Source organism: Plodia interpunctella, chromosome 12 (genome assembly GCF_027563975.2).
Source record: "Plodia interpunctella isolate USDA-ARS_2022_Savannah chromosome 12, ilPloInte3.2, whole genome shotgun sequence".
In the NCBI taxonomy this organism is placed as follows: domain Eukaryota; kingdom Metazoa; phylum Arthropoda; class Insecta; order Lepidoptera; family Pyralidae; genus Plodia; species Plodia interpunctella.
Window position 1 is genome coordinate 4,651,366 of NC_071305.1, and position 11,081 is coordinate 4,662,446.

Consider the following 11,081-nt stretch of genomic DNA (forward strand, 5'->3'; position numbering starts at 1 on the left):
AAACAATCCAGGTGCAAAGTGAACGTTACGCTCCATCCGTCACCACACAATACTTACAATAACCCTATACCCATTGCCCTGGGAAAAGTAGAAAAAGAAACCGTTTTGTGGTCATCAGCTTTAATTTCTTCATGTTACAGTTAATTCATTTTTATAGCACAAGGGATTTGTGTTTTCCTGCCTATTTTAAACGGCAACATGTTTCCAAAGCTCCTTGTCCTAAAACACCCCGATAGCTTTCTCCATCCGTATGAGGAGGTTAAAGCCTACTATTATTGAAGTTATCGTCACCACTCCTATCGTCACTTTCATGGGCCTGTGGAGTGAAACGGAGATTATATCATAAGATTAAGTAAATGGGATAATATAAACTAGTATAAAGTAATTAAACATCCTCAAATATAAGTTAGTCTTGCAACATTTGAAGATTTGAAATAATTTCAAGATTTTATTTTACACTAATTTGATGGAAATATATTTTACGTGCGACAACATTAATGGCCCACACCAAGCACTAGCTTGTATCACAGGTCCGATGGCCACAAACACAAAAAACTGGCACAACAAACCCAGAATCGCACACAAATATTTTCCCGCACTGAGAATACAAATCCAGATAGTAAATGGGCGTAGTGGTATGGTAACTACGCCACGGATATCATCATTAAAAAAAAAAGAGTATTTACCCATCAGCGTTGTGGAAGTAGAGCGCGCTCCTCAAGGTGTAATAGACGAGCTGCATGTAGCAGTATATGAGGTAGTACAGCGCAAGCGCCGTGGCCGTCACCGACAGCTGGATCAGCTGCACCAGGTCGTACACCATGACCCAGGTTCTGCTCCGCATCATCTTCAAACAATCAACATTTATTCTTAAGAAATATATGTAAACAGGCCTGGAGGAGATTGCGCTAGCGTTATTATACATCTTACTAGCTTTCTTGTTCAACATTGTGTAGTGTACCTTGTTTTTGGTGCAATAAAGTGTGAAGTGTCTAAAATAATTCTAATAAAAAAATAAATAAAATATATATAGTCACAAATTATTTCATATTCAAAACTTAAAAATTGATTAATATCCATTCATATGTTTGTTATATGAAATGTCGTTTAGTGGTATCATAACCTGAAATAGCACAGCATAGCACTTACTCTTCATTCCAGAACTTCTACGGAAGCGGAGTAGCGGGGCGCAGCTAGTATTATATAATGAATTCCGGTAATTCCTAGACACAGCGTGTAATCATTACAGGAATTACACTTAATGTTTGCATCAAGTGTTTATAAATCTTTTAAGATGTGCGTCTTTCGCCGGAGGCCTTAGCCAATTTACTGCCGTGTACTTGGGAACTAATGAACATGAATTCCAAACAGTAAAAAAAGTTAACTTTTCCGTGTTCAATTAAAAGAAAAAATAACCCATAAAAGATCTAGATACAATTTTCTGAGAAACACTGGACAGATTATAACAGTATTACTATTATACACTTTACAACGGAAATTCAGTATTCAGCATAACCTGACCCCTGACCTAGGTAACCTAGAAGGACAAAATGTTAGTTTTTAGTTCCCTTTCATAAAAAAATCATAGCTTTTGTTCACAGCAATAATAAAATTAAAAAGAGGAGACCAACAAATTCCATAGTTTGCTCCCAAAAAGTCCGCCAAAATTTCGACATAATTCTTATTTGTTATAATGTTAAGATTTTAATCATCCTGACTAAATGTTATTTTTTGTTTTGTAATTTGTGATCAGTCACAGACTTTCTCCTAACGAATCAGACTTCATTAATTTTATTAACGAAGTAATCACTTAGACAAAAAATCTACGGAAATTATCGGCATATAGCAATGAATACCTAAGTATTTAATGTAAACATCTAGAATAGGTGCAGATGCTCCAATTGCCTTGACCAGTGGATATTTAGACCGGCCCAATTCACTGCAAATCCATTAAATACTAAACTGTACTTGGTCTTAACCTAGAGAGATTATTATCTCCTAACGAACATTAGCAGTAATATGTGTGGATAGCCTCAATTGTGTACGGTTTAATTAGCAGTAAAATAAACATAAGTAACACCTGGTAAAGTGATATATAATTGAATATGTATCTGATATAAATGAACCTTCGCGCTATCCGCAGCGCTATCCGGCGCATGCGCTTATCAATTTCGTATTGTTACCGCCGAAACAAAGGCCGTTAATATTTAAAATTTTGTTTCGCAACTAAATATACGTATAACGAGCGACCTATTAGTTGTAATGGAGGAAGTAAAGTCCTACGTGAGTGTTAATTAACAAAGTTAAGCTTAGTGAACTTTGGCCAAGTTGGTATGGTAAAAGTTTTGTGAATTTATAAGCAAAATAAATAACCAAACAAGTTTACAAGATAATACGTAAGTAAGTAAGTTTTAATCACATTTTAAAGCTAGGATCCGATAGATCATTACATTTCTCTCCCATAGTTTTCCTGGTTTCTTTCTCAGGAGTTAAGCCTTAGCCTATGTCGAACTTCCCTAAAACCTACAACACGTACAAAGTTATTTTTCGAAGATTATTTTTCCTTTTTCTCTTAAAAACTTAACCAGCCAACAAAGTATAGATTAATTGGAATTTAAAACTGACTTTTTAATTTACGGAATCTGTTTCTCAGTTTTAATTAATCAACTGGCAAATGATGAGGGCGATACTAGTCCGTCGTGTCGTGACACGGGGTTGAGGGTCGGCAGGTTAGGGCTCCGGGGCATCGCACCCGCCTGCGCCGGCGCCTTTACCGCGACAACACCAAATATAACGAGAGGAATGCCGACATTATTCCCCTTTAATTACAATGTTTAGGAAAATAACTACATAGACTCCGATATCCTAGAAACTTCGCAATAAAAAAGGTAAATATCGTATCTGCTATTCCAGGTTATATTCTAAATCCACCCGTGTAGCAAATTTAATTAATATCTAGTAGATTTTGCTTGATCGAATAAGAAACATCACATCCTGCCTCCATACACACTCATATCTAAACTTATTAATTGCTCCATCAGTAATGCAACGAAACTAAAATTGCGAATTTTTTAATGATTACTAATAGTGTTCTAAATAATCTAGCACTTTATGATAACTCATTTAGAGATTTGGAGGCTGAAACATCATGGCAGATGCAGGCAGGGATGACAAAACAATCGTATCTATGCGCAGGCGCAATTATGCCGTAATGGAAGCTCGTGGGTCCGATAGGATCGCCTCCGAGCGACGACGTTCGTTCATATCGTGAAGCTATAGAACTGGAGCCAGTACTCCCAAGACTTTTTGATGCAAGGTACATATATAGCTATCTCGTTCAAAGGTAGCCCGACTTCTCTCTGTAATGTATTGCGAGTCACCGTATACTTACATAAACATTTCAGTGCGCTAGAAGTAGAGGTTGGGCCACCGATGAAAGGGATAGCAATACATGTACCTACTTTGGAATAAAAAGTTAGAGGGTACTTAGTCCAGTCTTACTAAAGCTTCATGTTTCATATCCGATAGGATCGGCTCGTGACAGTTCGGTCGTGCCCGCGACGAGAACCAGCCAAATCTAGATTTGTTTACGCAATCCCACATTCTTTCCTACACTAAATTTTGATAAAAAAATATCCTTATAAGTGTATATGTACCTACACAGTTCATGGAAGTATTCTTTACTGGGTAAAAAAATTGTTAATTGTATGTACATCAGACAAAAATAAGGACTGAGTGTCAATCATCGTAATACCCATCGTGATTAAAACACTTACCATGTCCTTATTTCGCTCTGAAAGAATTATTTATAATTAAGTCGTGGTACATTTTTTTATTCGACAATTAGGTATCTCCAGTATCTCCTTACATACTTTCTTATCTTGTGCGTTGAAAGCATCGTCCCTGGCATCCAAAGCTTCATCGGCTTCCATCAGCCGCGGCGTGGCGTACCGCTCGCGCGCGCGCTTGTGTGTGCAGTACGCTGATATGCATCTGCTAGGCACTGCGTTGGTGAAAGGATACATCTCTTTCACCGTCATGCAGTTCACATCGAACTAAAAAGTATACCTTTCCGTTAGTAGATAAATTGGGGAAATATTTGTGAGAAATGACGTCTCTCTTTCATTTCATTTATTGGTGTATTCTCTATTAAGCTCGTGGAAACCAAAACACACATACGCTACTAATTGCCACTAGATGTTGGTAGGTGGTCGTAAAAAATATGTCAAATGCCTTTAAGCTACTTGGATATAATCTAACTCCTACAAGACACTCGAAAAGAAAGTAGATCACGCAGCCATTAATGGAAAGCGGTTATCGCACCCTAAGGATACTTGGCAGAGGTGTCTGAATATTATTATATACGTCAACTTACTGGGTTTGACGAATGTTCTACAGATAAATCATCATTGGCGGGGGAGGGCGGCGGCGGGGAGGGGAAGCTCTTCAGCAGTTCCTTCAGTTTCTCGCTGGTTTTCAGGCAGCCACAGTGCCGTCTCTGTGCGTCATCTCCCTTGCTCCTCACCACATGCGCGTGAAGAGTTTGGAAGTTTTCTACGGCCATTCGTTGTGGCATGTGTACGTTTACGAATTGTTTTCGCTTAGCTGAAAAAACTCCTTGTAATTGAAATACCTATATCGACGCGACACGTGCAACTTGAGAGCGAAGAAAATTATATAGTATAAGACAAGTAGGATATTTACTTACGTAAGTTTACAAAACCCTAATGATTTTTTTATTTCTTTGAACGAACTAATGTAGCCTTCGACCCAAAGCTCTAACCACCGTGAAAAGAGCAAATTTTTAATTAATCAACAAATTATTATATTTGACTTTTAGAAAAATTACGTCTTCAATGGTGGATCCTTTGGACGTTTTATCTAGTTAGGTATATCACAGGGCTCAGTAGTTTTCTAAACCAGTTAAATTCCGGAAGGTAATAGAATAACTTACATAATACTATGGATTTTAATGTTTATTTACAAAACAAACATTAATAACAAAAAAAAATTAAAGACAAAAATGCAAACGCGTTAAACCTATTGAAAAAAACTGTGACAAGATTTTTTTTTATAAAAGCTCTATAGATTTTGGTAAGGCGCATTGAAAAAGTATTTTTTGATAAGTATGTTGTCTATGCGTTTTGTTTGAAATGCTTCAGAATATCGTTCTGAGGTTTGGACATTTTTGTAGGTACGTTTTAAAAATGGTAAAAAAAAAAGAAAAAAGTTTAAATCATTGCTTGTAAATCAAGATTATACCTAGATTAAAATCTTAAGGGAGAACATAGGCTTTCTTATGTAGAAATTCGATAGCGAAATAAAAACAATAAAATACTATTACTACCAAAGCCATAAGAATTTACACGGCTTCTCGGTCTAAAAAGACCTTTTAATACTCTTTGGAACTCGAATGGACCGTTGATTTGCCATTTCATCCCTCATTGCTGCTCAAGAGTGTTGAGCCGGAATCAATGAGCATCGGTTTCATAATGATTTTATCATGTTAGTATTCTACGCGCATAATCGCGCAGATAATCAGAAAGCCTACCACGAAACATACAAACACGTAGCACGTTACTGACGTCCACGTACTGTCTCTCTTTCCCATATGATGTATGCATCGTGTATAGAAAAAGAGAGAACGTGTGGACTCGATGTCGTGCTACTTGTTTTATGTTTCATAGTAGCCCCCCAGGTGTGTTGTTTCGCACGGCACTGAAAGTACGTGTTTATGATACTGCGGTCATTAGGTCGAATATATCATTTTGCTAAAGCTCAGTTATATACCTAAACACAGTCTGATTTTATACATCAGAATAATTTACAAAGTGTAGTTCAAGAATGAAAGCTGAAACAGTACTTATTGTCCGCGGATAATTACATTTTATCAAACGACTTAGAGGAAAAGCACATATTTGGAAAATGTAGAAATTGATTTTCCAAAACTTCTTCTATAAGTAATTTATTTTTAAATTATCAATATAGTCCCCCTTTCCCTACGCATATATGAATTTATGAACGTAAATTGACGCCAAGAACGGAGTATTTATCACACATATCTTTTGATACTTGCAAATGAATGAGCTTTTTTTTACATACTAATTTCCTATTCTAAGTGCGTCCATATTTCGGTAGGTCCCGTACCTGCAAGTGTCAATATGAACCGTTACCGCACTTAAAATGCGATTACCAACTCTACAAGTAAACACTTGGACAATAAAGTAATGCGAAAAGTACTTATTTGTGATAAGTGGGTAGGTATGTGAGACAGTTTGGCAATGGCATTTTAAAATCATTATAGTGATAGCTATCTCGATTAAGGATACCAAAAGTATATAAATATATATTTTATGGGTATCTATCTGGGCCATCTCGGCTTCGCTAGGGTAAAAAAAAATATAGGTACCTACACCTTTCTCACTATCTATGAAAACCGCATGAAAATCCGTGTGAGTTTTTGAGTTTATCGTAAACAGACAAACAGACGCGGCAGAGGGCTTTGTTTTATAATATGTAAGGATTATTTACTATATCCTGAAATAAGAAAAATATTACATATTCAATTATTTACTTGTCGGACTACAATCCATCGATCGATCGACTTTGACAGCGCATCGCCAAAACATGTCTTCGTAACCATTGACTTACTTACCGGTGATACAAATTGAAATGTTCAATGTACTTTGGTTCTGGCCTAGTGAATATTTTCAGATTTATTTAAGCCATTTTCGGCTACACACGGCCAGTGTATGCATAGGGTATCAAATTATTTTTTTGCGCAGGATTCAACAGAAATGCTTTCGTTTATTATAAATTTTAATTATTAATTTCTATTTACACTATTTGATCATTGAATTATGTTTGCTTGCGTCCTCGCTTAGGTGACAGCTGAAAATCAGCGGTTGCTCTCCCCGGGCAACATTGAGCTGAGCTGTAGCCTGTTTGTGCGCCTGTGCACACTGCAGTAAGTTACATTTGTAATCTTTAAAATTTTCTTAAGATTGTTATTGTATGTTGGTGTGAAACAGTAATACGAATAAATGATTTATCTATCTATCTATCTATCTATTATAGCGTAGCGTAACTCAAAAACTTATTTTTAATTGCAATGACAATATTCACTTTGGAGGCTTAAACTTAATATTTTATTTATTACAAAGATCACACTGCACATTTGTCCAGTAGGTATGCATTATTTGGGCAGTGAGAACTCAAATAATTCTTATTTCCACGTCAAAAATTACCGGTTTAGCGGTACCGGCCGATTCTATACAATTTCGCTCATTGTCGCCCGTGAGAAGGCCGACCTCCGCACTTGCATTATCTTAGTTTACGTAAACAACGCTCGTGTAATATGTGCACTTGCAGTACCTAACAATTCGCGAAATGTAATGTAACATTTGTCATTTAACTACAACTTTTATGATTTCATTCTTTACTAACCGCTACATAGGGACACCGTAAGCGGATACTTGGCTCCGACAATCTTTGAAGGCGGAAGAATCCAGGAAATCGCTCAGACGAAAGAGTGACACAGATAAACATATTATATTTCGATGTATAAATAGACAACATTGTATTTTGTAATAAATATGGACCAACGGGCCACAAGCACAATAATGATAGCTTCTCGTCCTCTATCAGCGTTATTAAAAGCTGTAATTGTAATCAATCAATTGTGTCCATTATCTTTCCGTGAAATTCCTGTACAATTCCGTTGTGACACAGGCTGCGCCTGCCGCAGTCGCGCGGTCCCCAACAAAGACAAGAATTACGCGGCGACTCAGCAATTGGTTCCGAGGGATTGTCGGAAGTTATTCCATTTCAGAGACTGTTGACTTCACAAATTAATTTACTGTATTCCGGGATTGGCGTCGTGACCTTCATATCTCCATGTCATTTATACCCCGGTTATCAGTGGAAAGCAGAATCGTGCGTGACTCTATGGCAGTTAGTAAAATGTTTGCTTTTAAGGTCAGTGAGAACTCGAGCGTCGCCCAGCTGATCGATGAATTAGTGACGGACGACGCCCAACTGAGAATGCTAATGCGAACCACTTTGATAGATAAGTGCTAAGTAATTGGAGTTACAATTTTTCCTTTAATACAATTTTCACGTTTTATCTCTGGTGTAAACATAGCTTTACCCAAACAACATGAATTATACTTATAACTGTGCACTTGGTTAAAATTGTAAAAGGTGACAAAATGCTAATTTAAAGAATCATCTCAAATTATAGTTCCGATCCCATATATTGCTAATCACTACATAGTAGGTATAAAACAATGTCGCTTCCCGCTGTCTGTCGTCTGTATGCTATGTATGCTTACATCTTTAAAAGTACACAACGGATTTTGATGCGGGTTTTTTAATAAAGTGATTAAAGAGGAAGGTTTAGACGTATAATTGTATGCGGTCTATCCCGAGCGAAGCTAGTTTATTATAAATAACAAAACTTGTTAATATAAAATGAAGAAAACAAGAACTATTAATATATAAATAACAATAGCTCCATTTTCATCATATTATGCTGTCTGGGAAAACTGAGTCATCTAAAAAGTGAGAAATATTTAGTTTGCATCAACAATCGCACCGAATCAAAATTGCTATTAATAAATACACAAAACAAAAAAATCAATCGAGCCACTTTCTACTTCCATTTCGACCTGACGGATGCGGCGTAGGCTGGTAGACCACAAGATGGCGCGAAAATGCTCAGGCGCATTTTTCTGCAACAATTTGCACATTTGACAGGTGACTGCCTATGACGTTGCAGCACGTCGCGACCGCTGCGGTACGAAATCAATTTTAAATTGGAGCTCTTCCAAATCAAAATCTTGGTTTTTTCTCTGCATACGATTAACATTAATCATGACATTTATCGTTGGCTATGGCCACCATATTTTCTACACAGCTATTGCCGTATACTTACCTACTAGTGGGCTTAGTGCGTGTTTGTATTAGACTTCTCACCATCGAATTTATTCGAAGTGAGACGCAGCGAACCAATCACATTGCGCTACCCTGAATCTCAATTTGGATAATACATAAATCAATCATACATTTCAAAGCCAAAAGAGCGTCCGTCTATACAATGTTGGAACCAGACAGAAATAATGAGAATTAATGGCTTGAAAGAAATACTAATAAAGCAGTACTTAGTAGTGTTAACTAGTCTCTTACCGGAGGCGGAAAGAAAACCGCAAATGCCGAGCTTTAATGTGTTTACAAACTACCGACTCCGCAGATTTATTGTACAGGTGGAATTCACCACTAATAATGACAAAGTTCAAAATCAATAGCATGGATCGCGTTATCCCTCAGTAGAAGAGGGCTGGCTGGCCACCTGTCGTGGCGCGAATCGGTCGTTCACTCGAACATTACTGCCGTCATGGCATTACAGACGCCGTGCCACATCGCTAACACAAGCGAGCCACTGCAAGAATGTAAGGATTGTAACACGGTACTTCATTTTACGCATAACCATGAGACATACGATGCAGCTTACGCGACTATCGTAGGAGACTACATACCTAGATTACATTTCATCATCATTTCTGACTCGTAAGAATTGTTTGTGAAAGAATTGCCATCGGTCAATGATTTTAATTTATATCGTCCAAAATAATTTTAATGTCTACGATAAAGTTTAGTGTGTTTTCGTAGCGACCCACTGAGAAAAAAAAACAAAAAGGCACTCATAGATAAAAGAAATATAAGGCACTAGACATTTCTCAGTATTTTAAAATCACTTTCAAGCTATTTACTGTTATTTTAGGGTCAAGCAAGGTCAGCTCAAGGCTGTGAAAATCGTGTAGTTATTTAATAAGATAATAAAAATCCACAGAACGACGAAAACTATAAATGACTAGAGCAGTTATTCACCTACGCGTAACGGCATTACAAACGCGAACGAATTCAACATTTAAAACAATAACAGTCCAAATCCTTAACTGTTTGACATCACGCAACAACTTCTGAACCAAAACAAGCCTTTACGGTGCATATCATAATATTTCACGATTGGAAAATAAGCTTTGGAAAAAAATTTTTGGGTGTATTGGGCAATTCGCCAAGAATTGGTGATGTTTCAACTTTTGAGTTTAAGTTTATTTAAGTTACATTTAGGATTTAACCAATCACACTACCACCTAAAGAAATGCTTATCAATAAACCCACCATTATACCATTTTCTCTGTGTATGACATTATTGTATTATTTTTGTTCTGTTGCTTTTATGGGCAATAAAGATGTACTATTTGTATAGTTATATTATCCCCATAGTACAAGTTTGCACTCGGCATTATATTGAAATCAAGTTTAAAGCTTTTAATATTTTCTTCAACAAAAACAACCAAAGACTAGTAAGTACTATCCAATGTACCTAACACTGCCACATATATGGTAACATGTTAATTGTAAATTATCCAAGGCGAAATTTCGAATTACGCGAGGAGTCGCTATAACAATGGGCGAGGCACAAGGTCCATCAACAATGGAAGTACGATTTTGGAAATGTAAAGGTCATCTCTGTCATCTCGCTGAGATAAACCCTTCCCTTGTTAGCGAGATAAGCCATACCAGCTGCCAGCTATTACACGCTTCGCCGCGCTTCGTGCCGCACTCCGCCCTAAGCACACAAATGCATATTGTTTTTCAATGAAATAAATCTGCGTCTACATTTACTATTAGATTACACAACGATGCTTATCGGTTGATAAAACGGATGGGGTATTTTCAAGGTAGTTTAGGTAATATAAGGCTTAGCTTATTGAGCTATCTTGGGTTGCCATCTGGGACCATCAGCTGGGACAAATATATCAACCATTTCAACAACGGCCAGACCCATGCTATAACATTACTAAATCTATAGAAGTACTTAATAATTCGGATGGTAAATATATTTCCAGTATCACTTCCTTAAATAGCCTCAGCTGCCCACTGCTGGACAAAGGCCTCCCCTCCACTTCACCATTCATCCCTGTCCATTTCGTAACTCCTCCAGTTATTATCCGTCGCATCTAAATCGTCCGGCCATCTTGTCCGGTATCATTTACGAGAATATAAATAAAAGTTGG

The 11,081-nt window shown here is 37.1% G+C and overlaps 1 protein-coding gene across 1 annotated transcript; it reads right to left on the bottom strand.

Annotated features, from left to right (window-relative positions):
- Nucleotides 1-98: 98 nt before the first annotated feature.
- Nucleotides 99-5,082, bottom strand: LOC128674018 (uncharacterized). Its single transcript, XM_053752244.2, has 5 exons — nt 4,709-5,082; nt 4,376-4,605; nt 3,873-4,055; nt 687-847; nt 99-316 (listed from the first exon to the last, which is right to left on the bottom strand). The coding sequence occupies exons 2-5, from the start codon at nt 4,574-4,576 to the stop codon at nt 220-222; spliced, it is 642 nt and encodes a 213-aa protein (XP_053608219.1). The 5' UTR covers nt 4,577-4,605; nt 4,709-5,082; the 3' UTR covers nt 99-219.
- Between the last annotated feature and the right edge of the window lie 5,999 nt (nt 5,083-11,081).

Coding starts and splice junctions, on each gene's coding strand:
- LOC128674018 (XM_053752244.2), bottom strand. CDS start 4,576: ATGCCACAACGAATGGCCGTAGAAAACTTCCAAACTCTTCACGCGCAT. Junction 848..3,872: donor TCAACGCACAAGATAAGAAA/GTATGTAAGGAG, acceptor GATTGTTTGAAG/ATGATGCGGAGCAGAACCTG. Junction 317..686: donor TACTTCCACAACGCTGATGG/GTAAATACTCTT, acceptor TTCACTCCACAG/GCCCATGAAAGTGACGATAG.